This window comes from Mauremys reevesii, linkage group 13 (genome assembly GCF_016161935.1).
Source record: "Mauremys reevesii isolate NIE-2019 linkage group 13, ASM1616193v1, whole genome shotgun sequence".
In the NCBI taxonomy this organism is placed as follows: Eukaryota; Metazoa; Chordata; order Testudines; family Geoemydidae; genus Mauremys; species Mauremys reevesii.
This window is the reverse complement of record NC_052635.1, coordinates 17,391,203-17,409,310: the sequence shown is the minus strand read 5'-3', so window position 1 is coordinate 17,409,310 and position 18,108 is coordinate 17,391,203. Positions and strand designations below refer to the sequence as shown.

General features: G+C 52.1%; 1 protein-coding gene across 1 annotated transcript in view; it reads right to left on the bottom strand.

The window, feature by feature from the left end:
• Window positions 1–282: 282 nt before the first annotated feature.
• The window catches only part of CEP250 (centrosomal protein 250), a 116,513-nt gene continuing 98,687 nt past the window's right edge, over window positions 283–18,108 (bottom strand). Inside the window, 9 exon segments of the mRNA XM_039497786.1 lie at window positions 283–1,367; window positions 3,094–3,141; window positions 3,260–3,373; window positions 4,105–4,260; window positions 4,564–4,671; window positions 10,922–13,342; window positions 15,612–15,766; window positions 17,093–17,213; window positions 17,501–17,628. Of these exon segments, the coding sequence (XP_039353720.1) occupies window positions 1,074–1,367; window positions 3,094–3,141; window positions 3,260–3,373; window positions 4,105–4,260; window positions 4,564–4,671; window positions 10,922–13,342; window positions 15,612–15,766; window positions 17,093–17,213; window positions 17,501–17,628 (3,545 nt within the window). The 3' untranslated portion in view covers window positions 283–1,073.

Sequence of the window (18,108 nt, the reverse complement as noted above, 5' to 3'; positions counted from 1 at the left end):
GGCAACAAACAGCAGGCCTGGGGAGCAGGGCAGGAAATGTGCAAGAGAAGAGATATTTCCTGGGGCTATGCCCTTCTGCCCAGTTTCCTCCCAGCTCAGCCAGGCACAAAGCAAACTGCACAAGGAAGAGCTCCACTGCAGGACAGCGCCCATCTCACGGTACTGAAGCGCAGGTCAGGAAGAGAAAGCCCCAAGGGCATTTTTAGAACTGGAGCCACATGGAAGGAGGTTTTTGATAGAGGGAAAAGATTAAACGAGGGAAAATAAACCTCTTTCGTAGGGAATAACTTTATTGTAAAAGCTGAAAATACAGATCCCACTGGAGCTCCTACTAAAAGGGAAACAGTACAAAGTCATTTGGGAGCAGCTCTCCAGGCAGCACGAGGGCAATCTCTGGGGGCACCTTGTAACAGCAACATTTCTGGGGCAGGCAACAATCGTGTGCTTCAGAAAAGGAAAATTCCACCAATCTGCTGCTACCAGTCAACCCTAGAGCCTTTTTCCAGCTCGCCTCCAATCTCTGAGCCCTGCTCAGCCAGCTCCAGCCTCTGGTCCCCTGGCACAGTCCTGCTGGAAAGTTTCCATGGTGAACACTGCTGCCTATGGTGTTTCCATAGCGAGCACTATTGCCCCCCTGCCCCAGGTCTCAGCTTTGACACAACCCCACGCCCCTGAATTCACTCCCTGCAGCAGGTCTCTGCACACTCTGGGGACATTCCTCAGGATACACAGGCTGTGAAGAAGGGGAAAAACCCATGTTCTTATTGGTTCCATCCTCCCATGTGCCACAACCAACCATGTGGTTCAATGTTCCTGAGGACTGGTATTTGGCTGGGGCTACGAGAGTCAGGGCCACGTCAGTGGGCAGGCTGGCTCTGAGGAGGTCTGGCCCATGAAAATGGAGGGGATGGCTCTTGAAGGGACAATCGCCACCTTTTCCACTGCCACGTAGGATCTTCTGCAAGGTGGGCAAGAGTCTATTGTCCATGGCACCCTTGAAAATGGCACTGCCAAACCACACGTAGGGTTGGACCTTGTTCCTGCTGTGACCCATTTGCTGAACGCTGATCCTGCTACCTCAACTCATTCTGCTGGGCTGCTCTGGGTGTGGAACTCAGAGGGTGTATCTCTGGAGATTGGCCGTCCCACCCTAAAGCCACCAAGGCCAAGCTGTGGTTCAGGGATTCATCCAGCTTCCGCGTTTCTGCTTCTAGAACAGCAGCCTTGGGCTCCCTGGCCACAGTTGCTAAGGAGTGAGAGAGCTCCTGGTGCAGGCCCGATAGCTCCTGGCTGGTCTTTGCACAGCACTTGATGTAGTCCTGCTTGTGCTTCCGCTCCAGCACCAGCTGGGTTTGCAGAAGAGACACCTGAAGGAAGAGGAACAGGTTGAGCTCAAGGGGCCGAAGGAGAAGAAGTGACTTGCCTGCCATTCTGCTTCTCTCAAGATCCCGACCCAGTGCTACCAGTTCCCCAACAATCATCCCCCCCGCCCCAGGCCTGGCACCCCAGGGCTACCAGGCCAATCACAGCCATGCCCCGCCCAGCACCTCAATGCTACAACCTCCTCCCATCCACGCCCCAACCCACTCAGCACCCCAATGCTACAACCTCCTCCCATCCACGCCCCAACCCGCTCAGCACCCCAATGCTACAAACCCTCCCAGCCGCACCCCACCCCACTCAGCACCCCAATGCTACAACCTCCTCCCATCTGCACCCCACCCCACTCAGCACCCCAATGCTACAACCTCCTCCCATCTGCACCCCACCCCACTCAGCACCCCAATGCTACAAACCCTCCCAGCAGCACCCCACCCCGCTCAGCACCCCAATGCTACAACCACCACCCAACCACCCCCCAACCCCCACAGCACCCCAAAGCGACGAGCCCGCCCAGCCGCGCCCCACCCCACTCAGCACCCCAATGCTACAACCTCCTCCCATCAGCACCCCACCCCACTCAGCACCCCAATGCTACAACCTCCTCCCATCTGCACCCCACCCCACTCAGCACCCCAATGCTACAAACCCTCCCAGCAGCACCCCACCCCGCTCAGCACCCCAATGCTACAAACCCTCCCATCCACGCCCCAACCCACTCAGCACCCCAATGCTACAACCTCCTCCCATCCACGCCCCAACCCGCTCAGCACCCCAATGCTACAAACCCTCCCAGCCGCACCCCACCCCACTCAGCACCCCAATGCTACAACCTCCTCCCATCTGCACCCCACCCCACTCAGCACCCCAATGCTACAACCTCCTCCCATCCGCACCCCAGCCTGCTCAGCACCCCAATGCTACAAACCCTCCCATCCATGCCCCAACCCGCTCAGCACCCCAATGCTACAAACCCTCCCAGCCGCACCCCACCCCGCTCAGCACCCCAATGCTACAACCTCCTCCCATCCGCACCCCAGCCTGCTCAGCACCCCAATGCTACAAACGCTTCCAGCAGCGCCCCACCCCGCTCAGCACCCCAATGCTACAAACCCTTCCAGCCGCACCTCACCCCGCTCAGCACCCCAACATTACAACCCCCTCCCAGCCGCGCCCCACCCTTCTCAGCACCCTAATGCTACAACCCCCTCCCAGCCGCGCCCCACCCTTCTCAGCACCCTAACGCTACAAGCCCCTCCCAGTCCTGCCCCCACCCGGCTCAGCACCCCAATGCTACAAACCCTCCCAGCCGCACCCCACCCCGCTCAGCACCCCAATGCTACAAACCCCTCCCAGCCCTGCCCCCACCCCGCTCAGCACCCCAATGCTACAGACCCCTCCCAGCTGCGCCCCACCTCATGCCTCATGCCTCAGCACTGTGAGCCCTGTCACAGCCACACCTTACCTGGCCTGGGATCCCAGTGCTATGAGTGCCCTCAAAGCTCTGCCCAGCCTGGCACTGAGATCCCCTCACAGCCCTGCTCTGCCCTGGGCCCTAGCACTACAGCTCCCCTCACAGCCAGGGCTGGCCCAGTGCTACAAGCCCCCTCAGCGCCAGGCCCCTTCCAGGCCCCCATTCCTAGGAGTTTCCACACCCGTGTGCCCCACCCATGCAGATACGACCATCTAGCTGAGAGGTTTTCTACTCCTAACCTGCTTCTGCAACTCGGCGAGTCGCCTACGGAGAGCCCGGGCCTCCTCCTGGGAAGAAAATGCAACGAGAAGGCCTTTAGTCCTCATTCTGCCTGGGGCAGGACTAGAGCAGAGCAGGCGGGACTCTGCTAGGGTCACATGCTCAGGCTTCCATCCCTGTTCCTACCTGTCCTGAAGTTGATGCCTTATTCTGCCCAGAGTCAGACACAGGAAGTCCACAGGCATCTGGCAGTGAGAGGCCAGCACAGTCCCTCTTCAGCTTCCTCCGCTCACGCTCCACCTGCACACAGGACACACAGAAAGGGTCACAGCAGTTTGCCAGGGAGCAAGGAGCTAATAACCTGGGGTACCAGGTGGGCAGAGCAGGTTCTCCACTCAGAGGCACTTACCTCCAGATGGTGGCAGGGGAAGGAAGTGGGACAGAAAGGGCTTCACCCTGCAGCAAGACCAGCTGATGCTGGAGTGAGTGTGTGTGGGTACAATGGGCAGGCAGTGCTGGAGTGCGTGGGGGTGGGTGGGCAGTGCTGGAGTGCTGAGGGGCAGGGGGTGCTGGTGGGCGTGGCCAGGCAGTGATGGAGCACATGAGAGTGCAGTGCTGGAGAGTGTGGGCAGGCGGTGCTGGAGCGCTGGGGAGTGGGCAGTGCCGGAGGGCGCAGGCAGTGCTGGAAGGCGTGGGCAGGCAGTGCTGGAGCGCTAGGGAGTGAGCGGTGCCAGAGGGCGTGGGCACGGGTGGGCGGGGCTGGTGGGGGTGGATGGGCAGTGCTGGAGGGCGTGGGCAGGCAGTGCAGGAGTGCTGGGGAGTGGGCGATGCCAGAGGGCGTGGGCAGGCGGTGCAGGAGTGCTGGGGAGTGGGCGATGCCGGAGGGTGTGGGCACGGGTGGGCGGGGCTGGTGGGGGTGGACGGGCAGTGCTGGAGCATGCGGGGGTGGGCAGGCGGTGCCGGAGCACATGGGGGTGCTGTCATCCCAGAGTGCCAAAGGGAACTGGGGAGGCACTAGGATCTTGGCTCACCTGCTCTAGAGTCCTCCTGAGTTGGGTGTTGAGCTGCTCCAGCTGAGTTTTGTCATGTTCCAGCCTTGCGACAGCTCGCTGCAGACGTTCCAGCCGCTGCTGCAGCAGTCTCCTCTCTGCCCCTGCTGCCAGCTGCTCCTCTTCCTCTCCCATGGCCTGGGGTTGTACAGAGAAGAGTCTCGGCGAGCCTGTGCCATATGGGTATGTGCCCCAGATGCTCAGAGTGGGGAATCTGAACAAAGCTGGCTAGGGAGGCCTACAGAGAAGCACACTGTGCCTGAAGGGGAGCGCTCATCAGTCGCTCCCTCTGCTCCCAAAGCATAGGCACCAGCACCCGTCAGGGCTCAGGGGCCACTCTCCAGCACAGCCACAGGGTAGAATTAATCCAGGCCAGATACACACTTCTTACTTCTCCTCTCCCATGTGTGCACGTGCCCTGCCCACTCCCCCCTCCCTCACCTGCCGTTTCCCTGCTCTCTCCTCTCTAAGCAGCAGATCCGCATCTCCATTCAGAGCCTTGTTTGGAACGCTCTCCTCTAGGTCTCTGAGAGCTGAAGCAAGCTGCTCCTGTGGGAGTGACAAAAGGCACAGATCATCCTCTGGAAGCGAGGGTTGCAGTGCCCCCTGCTGGAGAGGGCACTCACTGCTGTTCCCAGTGAGGCAGACATATCTTGCTCGCTGGTGGAGTAATGTGGGCACAGGTCCTCCTACACCCTGCTGCCAACCCCATCCCTGGGGTGGCTGTCTCTCTGCTTCAGGCTGAACAGCCTGTGTTTGCCTGTTAGCTCTGCCCTGCCTGAGGGCCAGAGCCGATAGACTGCTGGCTTGCTCGGTCCTGCCTGAGAGCTTAGGCCACCGGTTGTTTGGTGCTCCGCCCTGCCGAGAGGCTCTAGGCGCTAGCACCTGATGTTAGGCAGTGACCCCAGTGATGTAGTGTGGCCTCCCTCCGACCCAGAGAGGGAGGGATGACTGCCACCACACTACACGGACTTACTGGCTACCTAGCAGCGCAGTTAGTCAGGGAGCAGCCCAGCAGGTGGTCCTAGGTGGTCTGATCCTTGATAGCAGGGCCATGAAGGTCTGTTAGTCCTGAACGTGAAGGGTCATAGCCAGTGAGGTACACACTTCATCCCATGGATCTCAGTGCCACTGCTGTGCAGTGCGCCAGCACTCTGTGCATTGCCAGGCCACTCATAGCCACCTCCACCACCTCACTCTCGGTGGGAGACCCGACAGACTTTTTCTGGCACTTCCATTGAGACTGGGCAGCAGCTTGGGGGGGTATGCAACAAAGCCTCCACCAGCCAGCCCACAGCAAGGAGCAAAGGTGCTGCAGCCCTATTGACAGGATTTCCTAGCCCAAGTGATTCCTAGTTCATGTACTGGTTTCAGCTCAGATTCTGCTGTCTGCACCAGCTTTTACAAACACATGGGTAAGGTAAGATCCTCCCATCAGCTTGTTGTCCTGGAGCTCCTCCACAGTAGATACGGCATCACCTGGCTCCTCTTTGCACTGACCTCAGCCAGCCCCTGCCCAAACTGTCTAGATCATGACGTGAAGACAGAGCCTCTCAAAGCGTTGACACTGGCTGTACCGCAGCCACGAGCAAAGGCGTCAGGGGGAGCCAGCACTGAAGCCAGAGTTTTCTGTGCCAGGAGCACCACCTATCAGAGCTCAGCACAAAGAATGCTGCAAGAGCACCTACCCTGAGGAGGAAGAGCGAAAAGGTAGTCCTGAAGGCAGGACACTCAGAGCACCAGGAGTGACTGGGCCAAGCATATACTGGTACCCAGAATTACCCCACAAATGCAGAAGGGCGAATCCAGCAATGGAGCTGCCTATAGCAAGGCCATGTTGGCGTGCAGCTGTTTCTCTTTTGGCACCTCTTGCCTTATCATTTTGGGCAGAGGTTCTGCCTCATTGCCTCTGTATAAATCCATGGTATGCCCACATCTTGAATACTGCATGCAGATGTGGTCACCCCATCTCAAAAAAGATATATTGGAATTGGAAAAAGTTCAGAAAAGGGCAACAAAAATTATTAGGGGTATGGAACAGCTTCAATATGAGGAGAGATCAATAAGACTGGGACTTTCAGCTTGGAAAAGAGATGGCTAAGGGGCGATATGATAGAGGTCCATAAAATCATGACTGGTGTGGAGAAAGTAGATAAGGAAGTGTTATTTACTGCTTCTCAATACACAAGAACTAGGGGTCACCAAATGAAATTAATAGGCAGCAGGTTTAAAACAAACAAAAGGAAGTATTTGTTCACCCAACACACAGTCAACCTGTGGAACTCTTTGCCAGAGGATGTTGTGAAGGCCAAGACTATAACAGGGTTCAAAAAGGAACTAAATAAATGCATGGATGGTAGGTCCATCAGTGGCTATTAGCCAGGATGGGCAGGGATGGTGTCCCTAGCCTCCCTTTGACAGAAGCTGGGAATGGGCAACAGGAGATGGATCACTTGATGATTATCTGTTCTGTCCATATCCTCTCATTAGGCCACTGTTGGAAGACAGGATACTGGGCTAGATGTACCTTTGGTCTGACCCAGTATGGCCGTTCTTATGTTCTCACTGAGTGGACTGGAGGTCACTGGAGCACACTGATTGCAAGTATTGAGGCCCCAACTGTGCCCCTGAGAACATCTCAATGCCAGCTGGTGCTGAGTTCACTGTTCTACAACAGCAACTCCTGTCAGACCTGAAAAACTCACAATGCTTTCTTAGTATTACCAAACAGGGTCATGTCAAGTCCCTAATAAAAGCTTATGTCAGACTGATCCTCATAATCTTTGTGAGATATATGTACACATGATATTTAAGGAGTTGTAAAGATGTACAGGAAAATATGTTTTAAAGTCTGAATCAAAGCAGGGTTGACAAGCAGGTTTTCACCAGACACAGGATGTATATTCATCAGTCTCCCTTGGTTCACATGTAATACAAGCATTATAAGCCAACATAATGGAAACCTATTTGCATATGACATCAACATCAGGATGTGAAGACAACATGGAGCCAGCACATCAGGGAGGGAGTAAGGAGGTTGTCCTGACTCTGGGGACAAAACAATGAGTTTTGGAGAATATAAGGAGAAGAAAAAAGACACTTTGTTATCCTTCACTGAGGAAAGAAAAAAGGACAATGCTTTTTGCATTCATGAAAAAGGATTCCCAACCATACTGGCTGGACATGTTGGGAGATTGCTTTAAGTTAGATAAAACTACTTTAGACAAGGGCCAGAGCCAATAGGAAGGGTGTTATACTTTTGTTTTATATGTAACTTTACTCACTATCTCTGAAATCTTAGCATGTGATGATAAACTTATGATTGTTCTCACTATAAATATATCTCAGTTCTGTGATGATATCAAAGACCTGAACCTGAGTTGTACCAGTCAAGTGTTGTGTATACTATTCCTTTGGGGAGAGCAACCCTCAGAATTCCTGTGAGTGTCCAGTGACAGGGGCTGGATACTACAGGAGGATGCTTTCCGAGGGGTTCAGAGATTGGGGGTGAACCTACAGTTAACCTGCAAAGCAGAGTGAGTGCTAGCAGAGCCCTGAGTATATTGGGTGGTTAGCAAACTGGTGGTGTCAGGGAGCACAGTTAAGCATCAGCAAGTCTCTCTCTCATTAGAGGCAGGAGGATAACAAGGTGACTCAGTCCTGGGCACTCCAAGAAGAGTCATGTGAACTACATCAAAGAGCTGACATTTGGGGTCTCTGGCCTTCATGGTGATGGCGCAGGACATTTCAGTGGTGAAGCCACCTGACTCAGCTTAGCGAATGGGGCTAGGTCTGCACTGGCAGAGCTCTCATCTAGAACTGAGATTTAGTGGTTTTGGCTGATCCAAGCTTCTGTTTTGAGGCTTTGTTCTTTAAGAAACTGTGGGCTGCTCTTGTGCCAGACTTAAGGATTTCTTGGAGTACCTCCAAGAGGGTTATGAAATCCTCTCCACATCTTCAGTGCTAAAGGCAATATCTGCTCTGAGGCAGATGGAATGGTTCTGCTGCACTGAATCAAAATTGGGGGGCAGAGGATGAACAATGCACCAACTGCTAAAAGTTTATGGTGCTGAGAACACAGAGCAGGTGCACATGCACCAGGAGGCCCAGGAAACACAGAGCAATAGGTTCCCTAGCCCAGGAGACTGGTAAGGTATGGGTCTATCCAATTGTGACAAAGTGGAAATTTCTCCTAGTGCTTTGGATGAGAATCGTGTGTGCCCCAGTTTCCCCTACTTGCTGCATGTGTACCCAGACAGTGGGAGAAGGGTGATTACTCTTTGCCTAGCTGCCTGGGCCGCACGTCCATGATGAACCTAGAAGACAATGACCCAGACATCTGGCTGCCTAGCAACTAATGACCATGGACTGCCAACCCACCCCCAACTACCATTTGTCATGGTACCACAGGCCCAGTGCTCTTTCCCTTGGCTCCGTACAGTTCCTGGGAGGAACCCCCATTAGTGTGTCAGTCCTCTTCGAGGGTTGCACTCTCTCTGTGGGGCTAAGCCCTTTAAGCCTCCATCGCCTCCTGGGACCACACCTCTGAGCCTTCAGCACGCCTGCCTCACTCCGTGAGGTCCCCTCAGTGAGTCCACTCGCACTGGACCTCTGAAGGGAGACTTGCACACCCAAAGGAAGCAATGCATCCCCAACCTCTTTAGACTGGAGTGACTCTCAGACAGCACTGTAAAACAGAAGATTTGTTAAATGTCTGTAATATGGCGTAGAAAGCCTTTAAGTGAGCATAGAGAATGGGAAGCTACAGCCAAATCCATCTGAGTCTGACCAGAGCCCAGGGCTCCCTCTCACAGCCCCCAGTTCAGCAGCGTTCCTGCTTCTCGCAGACCACACTTAACTCACTCAACCTGCTCCTTCTCCCTCCTTTGTCCCTCTTCCCGGGCAAACAACTCTTGGTTCTTGGCTGGTCCAAAGTGGCTGGTTTCCTCCAGAGAGGAGTGGGTAAGCAGTCCGTGGTTAGTAGCTGTTAGACAACCAGATGTGTGACAGCTAAACCTGCCTGGACATGGCAGAGCTGACCAGCTGAAAGCACTCACACCCGTAGTGTGGGTGATCATTTACCACTGGAAAGATTACCAAGGGACGTAGTGGATTCTCCATCACTTGAAGTGTTTACACTGAAATGGGAGGTCACTTTTTAAAAGTTTCCCTCTAGCTCAGCCAGAATCTACAGGTTCAATGCCGAAAACACTGGATGAGGTTCTCTGGCCTGTGCTATGCAGGAGGTCACACTAAATGAGTCAACAGTGTGCCCTTGTTGCCAAGAAGGCTAATGGCATTTTGGGCTGTATAAGTGGGGGCATTGCCAGCAGACCGAGGGACGTGATCATTCCCCTCTATTCGACACTGGTGAGGCCTCATCTGGAGTAGTGTGTCCAGTTTTGGGCCCCACACTAAAAGAAGGGTGTGGAAAAATTGGAAAGAGTCCAGCAGAGGGCAACAAAAATGATTAGGGGGCTGGAGCACATGACTTATGAGGAGAGGCTGAGGGAACTGGAATTGTTTAGTCTGCAGAAGAGAAGAATGAGGGGGGATTTGATAGCTGCTTTCAACTACCTGAAAGGGAGTTCCAAAGAGGATGGATCTAGGCTGTTTTCAGTGGTAGCAGATGACAAAACAAGGAGCAATGGTCTCAAGTTGCAGTGGAGGAAGCTGAGGTTGGATATTAGGACAAACTATTTCACTAGGAGGGTGGTGAAGCACTGGAATGGGTTACCTAGGGAGGTGGTGGAATCTCCTTCCTTAGAGGTTTTTAAGGTCAGGCTTGACAAAGCCCTGGCTGGGATGATTTAGTTGGGTTTGGTCCTGCTTTGAGCAGGGGTTTGGACTAAATGACCCGCTGAGGTCCCTTCCAACCCTGATATTCTATGATTCTATGATCAGTGGTCACCAACGGGTTGATTGCGATCGACTGGTCAATCCTTCTCCGGCGACACAGCAGGGCTACTGCTAAGACAGGCTCCCTGCCTGCCCCACCCCACACCGCTCCCAGAAGCGGCCAGTGCAGCCCTGCAGGCGAGGGTCTCCCTCCGCGCACTGCTCCTGCCAGCAAGCACTGTTCCTGCAGCTCCCATTGGCTGGGAACAGGAAGCTGTGGCCAATGGGAGATGAGGGGGCGGTACTTGCAGAGAGGGGCAGCGCATGGAGCCACGTGCCGCCCATCACCCCCAGGGGCCACAGGGGTATGTTAGCCCCTTCCACGAGTGGCATGGGGCCGTGGCAGGCAGGGAGCCTGCCTTAGCGGTAAGTGCAGCCTGGCGGGAGGTCGCACCCCAAACCCCAGCACTGAGCCCCCTCCCAGAGCCAGTACCCCCACCCCCTCCTACACCCCAACACTCTGCCCCAGACCAGAGCCCCTGGTGCACCCCAACCCCAGGCCCCAGGCTCAGCCCAGAGCCCCCTCCCACACTGCAAACCCCTCAGTTCCAGCCCAGAGCCCGCACCCCTTCCCGAACCCCAACCCTCTACCTCAACCCAATGAAAGTGAGTGAGGGTGGGGAAGAGCAAGTGACCAGGGCGGGGGGAGGAATGGAGTAAGTGGGGTGGGGCTTTAGGGGAAGGGGTGGGGCTTTGGGGGAAGGGGTGGGGTAGATCCTCAGTTGCCCTTAAATTCAAAAACTGATCTTGGGCGTAAAAAGGTTGTTTAATCTTGGATTAGATGATCATAATGGTTCCTTCTGGACTGAACATCTATGAATCTAAACAAAGTGCCATTGGATTCTTAAGACAGAAATAGACAGGCATCCTTTTCATGCAAGTCACCCACCAAACTGCCTACCTGAAGATGAAGCCGATCCTTATCCCGCTCTGATACCATGCTCTGTAGGACAGCCATTTCCTCCCTCAGGGTCCTACTGGCTGCTTCGCTCTGGGCCAGGGACAAAGCCAAGGCCTGTGCTTTCTCCCTCCATTCTATCTCCACACTCTCAGTCTGCTTCAGAACAGCCATCATGTGCTCCAGTTCCTGATCCTTCACCTTTTTCTCCTCTTCCAGCTGTTGGATCCACACCTTCTGCCTTTCCAATTGCTGGTCTCTCTCCTGGAGAACCTTCCTCTTGGCTGCCTCCTCTGTCTCCCATCTCAGGAGTTTCTGGATTTGGTTCTTTAGAGTCTCCCCTTCACCAGCTCTCCTTTGCAGAGCTGAGGTGAGCTGCTTCAGGAGCTCACCCTGTGTCCTCAGCTCCTGCTCTCTCCCTCTCAGAGTCTCCTCCAGGCCCCTGACTCTCTCTCTCTGGTGTTTGATCTCCTCATCCTTTTTGGCCAGTGTCTGCTGGAGATGCTGGAGACATTCTTGAAGACCCTTTACCTCCTCCTCTTCCAATTGTTTTCGCTTATCTTGGGCCTTGGTCTCCTGTTCCGTTTTGTTCAGGGCTTCTTCTGGAAGCTGCTCTCTCTCTCTGTGATGTCTCTCCTCCTTCTCAGCCAGTGTAAGCTGGAGACGGTGCAGGGTCTCCTGCTCTTCCTCTCGGTGCTGGAGCTGTTGAATGAGAGTCTCATTCTCCCACTCTCGCTCTCTTACAACTTCCTCTAGACAACTTGCTTGGTTCTGGCAGGACTTTAGTGCCACCTGCATTCTTTCTTCTTGACTCTGGTATATGCTAATTTGCTCCGCCTGCTTGAGGAGTTCTACATCCTTCTCCTTCACTATTTGGCTCATTCTGTCTAGATCCTGCTGTAAGCTCCTGGCACACTTTTCTTCCAGCTCTTTCTGCCCTAACAGCTCCTTGATATGCCCTTGCAAATACTCTATCTCCTGGTCTCTGGCTTGTAGAGACGATTTGGTATATTCAAGTGTCTTCAAGACAGCCTTAGTCTGTGTCACTGCATCTTCCTCATGCTGCTGAAGCTTATGGATTCCTTCCTCAAGGGCCTCTATTTCCCTCTCTCTCCCCCTCAGAGTCACCTGTGTTTGTTGAAGATTTGCTTGCATGGCTCTTGCCTGCTTCTCCTCCTCTGTTTTGTACTCCTCATATTGCTTTTGCAGGGATTCGATTTCTTGCTCTCGCTCCCTTAATATTGCTTCAAGACGGTCAAGAGTTTTCACCTGTTGCTCAACTTCTCTTTCTTGTTTTTGGAGTGTCCAGATCTGCTCTTTCTGAGACTTAATCACTCCATCTCTCTCCTTTAGTTCTTCCTTGGCATATTCTAAATCTCTCTGTAAAACCTTCATCTGCCCTTCTGCTTCTTCCTCATGTTTCTGTATTTGCTGCATTTGGAATTCCAGCTCTCTGTCTTTGTCTTTTAAGGCTGCTTGTGTTTGCTCCAGATGTTCACAAAGAGGCTTTAGCTTCATTTCCATCTCTTCCTTAATATTCTGAATTTGCTTTTGTTGTGACTCAAGCTCTTGATCTCTCTGAGTCAGAGTGAGGGTCATCTGTTTTACTTTCTCCCGCAGGTCCTGTAGCTCTTCCTCCCGCTGATCCTCATACTGCTGGAAAATCCTTATCTGCTCCCGCTGCGATTCGATCTCACTCTCTTTGTCCCCGAGAATTGCTTTCATGTGTTCTAGGCTTGTGCGCAGAACCTTCACCTGCTTTTTCTCCTCCTCTTTCAATTCTTCAGCTACCTTTCTCTGAGACATAAGCTCACAATCTTTTTCCCTCAAGTCTACTTTGATCAGATAGAGCTTCTCCAGCAGAGCTTTCATTTGTGATCTTCCATGTTCTTCCAGAGTCTGGATTTTCTCTTCCTGGAATTTAATTTCCTTTACTTTCTCCTCTAGGTTTAAAGTCAGTCGTTCTAGAGCAGTCTTCTGCATTTCCCTCTGATTCTCTAGTTCCTGAATCTGTTCTTGTTGGGATTCCACCTCTCTGTCCTTCTCCTCTAGGTCTTTAGTAAGGTGATCTAAAGCTGTTCTTTGCACTTCTCTCTGCTGCTCCAGCTTGCTAATCTGTTCTTGCAGTGTTTCCATTTCTCCATCTCTCTGGCTTAAGGCAAGAGTCAGGTGATCCAGATTTTCCTGCAAAGCCTTCCCCAATGCAGCCTCCTTCTGCAATGTTTGGATTCCCTCCTGTTGAGTCTCTGCTTCCTCACTTTTCATTTTCAGGGCAGAGAGGGTTGTTTGAAGCTCTTGTTCTAGGGAGCGGCTCATCTTTGCTGCTATGTTTGCCCGAGTCTCAGAGGCAGAGACTGATTCCTGTAGAAGGTCCATCTCCCGTACCAGTTTCTCCTTAGCTGCTTGCAGCATGTCCCGTTCATGCTGAAACGGAGAGAAAATGACTTGAAAATAAATCTAGATAACTCTTCCCATCTCAGAACTGGGCTGTAGCTCTACTGCCTGGATGATGTGACACCCAAATTCTGCAAGTGTGGCTCTTAATGGAATAACTCTTCCGGTTGGGGTGGCTTTTCTCTCCCATCTAATTTTTCTTGTTCTTTGGTCACTCTTTATCTTTACCAGTGAGTTTGCCTGAAGTGTCTGGTGAATTTGCTCAGATATGCAAAGGCTAGTGTATATCCAATTGCCTTTGATGAAGTGGTGAATTAATTAATAAATTTGCACTGCTGAAGACAAGCAGCGCAAGGTGGTATGTTCCTGTTGTACAAGGCTGGGAGCTGGAGGGAATTCAGCTGGTGCCCTTCTCTGTGTGATTCATGAGTGGCTCTGGGAGCATTCATGCTGTATAGCTGGGTATGGTGCTCCGCATATGGTTATCCTGAGTGATAACAGTGCCTGGAGGGGTTTGCTGCTTGTCACTAGCAAAGCATTGTGGGAGACAGCTCAGGCTGGAGAGTTAAGGGGGCACAGCGGTCCAATGGTCCCAGGCTGCACCCCAGGGATCCCATCACAACTATTACAAAAGTTAACCTGAAAAACTGTATTGTAATTGTATTGAAAAACTATTGTAAGTATGTCTGGCTAATTCCATTCCCCTCCAGCTATCCCCATTGACCCCTTTCCTCTTCCTCCTGCCTACTGTACTGTGTTCATCTCCTTGCTAAGATAAACAGTCCCATGCCTTTCAACTTCTCTTCATATGGAAGTTTATCCAGGTCTCTAATCATTCTCATCATGTGTCCTGAATCAAGCACTGTGTTACAGGTAAGGGCATTCCATTAATTTAGAGAATGGCATTACAATTATTTTAAAAATTCTCTTTGCATTTATCAACATGGAATTTCATTTGCCATCATGCTGCTTATTTGTGTAACTTAGTTAGGTCCTTCTGAAGTTAGTCTTCTCCAGCCTTCACTAGTCTTAATAATTTAGTGTTATCTGAAAATTTTGCTTCCTCAATACCTATAAACCTTTTCCAGATAACTAATATATTAAACAACACTGGTCCTAGCACTGAGCCCTGGGGCAGCCAGCTGTTAAACTTTTTTCAACTATGAAAGTGAACCAAGCATTCCTTCTCTTTGTTTTCTGTCTTTTGGGCTCCAACTCTGCAAATACTTATGCAAGTGCTTAACTTCACAGCTGTGAGTAGTTCCAATGATCTCAGGAAGACTACTCGCAGTAGTAAAGCAAAGCATATGTGGAAGTCTTTGCAGAGTCAGTACCTTAACCAATTTCTGATCCATAACAATACTTTGCCTCTCATACCATGACTATTCCATTTCCTTTACATCCCCTTCTGAGAGACATTGTCAAAGACTTTGAAAGTCCAATAAATTACATCAACCAGTTCTTCTTTACCTATTACTTTAATGACAGAATTCTAATAGATTAATGAGGCACAGTTTTCCTTGGCAGAAGCTGTGCTGTTTAAACGCTATGACAGGCTCTTTTAGATGTTTTATAAAACTTACCAAGTACGGAAGTACCTAAATCTAAATTTAGCTTCCTGCGTTCCCAGGGTCGCTAGTACTAGTATGTACCATGGCCACAGCCTGCTCCCCAGAACTCACCGGAAGTCTGTCCAGATGTTGCATAATATCAGCCACCTTCACACACACACCAAAGGGTTCTCACGCTCACCAGATGCCTGCCCAGCTATTGATATTCACAGTGAACAAACCCTGCCTATGTCTCCCAACTGAAACCCACTCTTTCCTTATAGCAGTCTCTTCAGTGTGTGAAGATTATCAGTGGCTCATGAAAATCCCAAGCCTGGAACAGCAGGGGTATGAGTGGAGAGAAGTGAAATGCATTGGCAGAACTCTAGGGGTGGAACTCAGACTGGAATAGTGAGGATACTGTGGATCAGCAGCCAGGTGGCTCAGCAGCACTGCATGGGAAGCCTAGGACTGGATAAAAGGGCATGACAGAGGGGCTATAGGAGGGATGGGGAAACTTGCTCAATGTCTGCACACTCTGTCTGGTTACACATGCTTCTAACTTTGAGGGGAGCACCAGAAATTAGAAAATAGACATGGGAGATGGCACTGTGCAGGAGTTTTCAATTTAGTGGCTCTGGGGCCAGGGCAGGGTTGTTCCCAAGAATGCAGTGTTAAAAGAGCTCTGTCCAGGCTTTCCTTGAATGGCCATTATGTAACAAAGCTTCAGGGCCATCTGCCAGCCTCACCACAACATCCCTTCTTTGCTTCTCGGTGCCCTCAAGGCTCCTCTCCAAGGATGCAACCTCCCCATGCAACGTCACAACCTCCTTCTTTAGGGCAATGACCTCTTCTTGCAGCGTGGCCTGGAGTGAGCCCTGCTTCCCTTCTACCATCCGCATCTCTGCAATGGGGCAGGGGGAGAAGAGGAACCAAAACAAAACCAAACAATGCTGGGCAAGAGCCATGATCTTTCCATTCAGCTGCCCTTTGCTTCCCAGGCTCCAGCCCACAATGGGGAGATTGGGTTACGCTCAGAGAAGTATCTTGGTCTGAGGTATTGGCTTAAGGAAGTTCAGGTGAAACCAGAGTTCAGAGGCAGAGGGAGTGAACAAGGCGCAGTCAATAAGATTAGGTCAGCAGACTGGTGCAAGTGAGCATCATCAGTATAGTAGTGAGAGCTGAGGTGGATAAGATTACAAAAGGAAAATATATAGGAAGGAAAAGGATGAATACCAACTGACGTAGGGCTCCATCCAAGAACAAGTCTGGGTGCAGAGGAGCTGCTACCACAAAGGAGGGAGCAATAAGGTTGCAAAAGGATGTTGCAGAATTAGAAAGAGTTCCAAGATGGGCAATAAGGGGCTCTGCCATAGAGAGAGACTGAAAAGGCTCAGACTGTTCAACTAGGCCTAGGGGACATGACAGAAGCCTATAAAATACTGACTGGTCTAGGGCGGGAGGATAGGGAGTTTATGTCCCACTACATAGGAACAGGGGACAATCCATGACATTGAAAGGCAGACAATTCCAAGTGCTTGGTGGGTACGAGTGGTGCCATGACAGATGAGAAGCCAAGATGCCCACATAGCTGTGGTATGGAGGGGTCCACACTACTGGAGGCCGAGGGAAGCGAGGAAGAGTAAGAGAGACAGGACAATTAGCTACATGTAGGGGAGTAGTTACTGTGCTATAGCCTAGGGCAAGACCCAGAGTGAGATCTGTTTGAGGGGCTGTTTGTGAAAAGTGACTGGGGAGATGAGAGACAGTGTCTCCATCAAGCATTTTGCTGGGGCGGGAGATTCAGCAGCAGCCTGTGCTCAGACTGTATCAGGGCTAGGAAGGGGAGGGTTGAGAAGGAAGCAGAAGCGGCAGATTGTAGAAAACTGGGGAAGGTAGCAGAGGCACATGATTTATTGACAACTGCAATAACGCAAGGATCCTGGGGGAGGAGATAGAGCTAATGCACTGGAAAATGGAGGAGAAGCCTCCATTACACAGGAATGCCCCAGGTTAGCCCAGGGCAGGAGGAGGGAAGAGAGGACTCTTCAAGTACTGCAAGGAGCACTGCAGGGAACCAAGGCTGTCTCTGCAATGATTCACCATCTATTCAGGAGCGCCAGTCTGTGTGGGCTCTCATGGTGGCTCTTCCTCTCCCCCAACTGCCATCTTCACTCCCTTGCTGATAAAGCAGAGTGGGCCTGTACAGTGGGAAGGGGGGCAGCCATACCTTCCTGGCTTTGGGACAACCACTTCTGCAGCTCTTGAGTGTGGGCTCTGAGACAGTCCCTCTCGGCCTCCTTTTTGCTCAGCTCCTGCTCCAACTTCTGAGCCTTGTTCCTGGCATCATCCTGGAGAAAGCAGGAGAGGCTGTATGAAGCTACACACACATGGTGCCAGGACAGCAGAGAGAGGGAAGCTTAGGGCATAGACTCAGACATGGCAGGGCCATTACCAACAGGGGCAGTAGTAGTGAGTGGGATCCCTACAGAGGGGATATTCCCCTCTCCCCATGATGGAGCAGGTCTAGGCTGCACTGGCATAGGGAACTAGAACCAGTTCGGCCACACCACCTTCTTTTGCTGCTTAAGCTCAGCAGAGGGGCAGGGGAAGTGAGTGCACTGAGGAGAGCAGTTACCCGATCTTGCAGAGTCTGCCTCAGGTCCTGGTGCAGGTTCCGGAAGGCTGTTGCCACTTTCTCTGCTGTGAGCTCTATGGGGAGGGCCTTAGATTGAGGCCCAGTAAGCCCACAAACACGGTCCTGTTCTGGAAATATAAGCCCTGGGATCAGTGTTTGGCCAGTGACAGCCCTGCTCTCACGTAGGAGAAGCTGGCAGAGTTTGGAGACCTCTCGGGGCAAGTCCCATAGATGTGACAGTGAATAGGTGACACACTGCACATTACCTTGACTGCCCATTAGTGCCACATCACATGTGGCATTCTCCAACGGCTACTGGGGCTGAGGTCGCTTCCCCATTCACAAACACTGCCTTAGTTCTCTCTGCAGTGAGCTTTTGGGGGCATAGGCCTGCCCTCCGTGCCCCTCCTGGCTTTAGAAACAAAGGCTGCCCACGCTTGCCAACAGCCCCATGTTTCTGCTCTGTGTCCCACATCTCCGTTTGTTCCAGCAAATGGGGCTGGAATATGGCCCAGCCACAGATCTCTTATACACACTAGATGCTATTGCCAGGCGTGCAACCTCTCTGTCAACGTATCAAAAACTGGCTGGCTTTCCTTCACACAGGA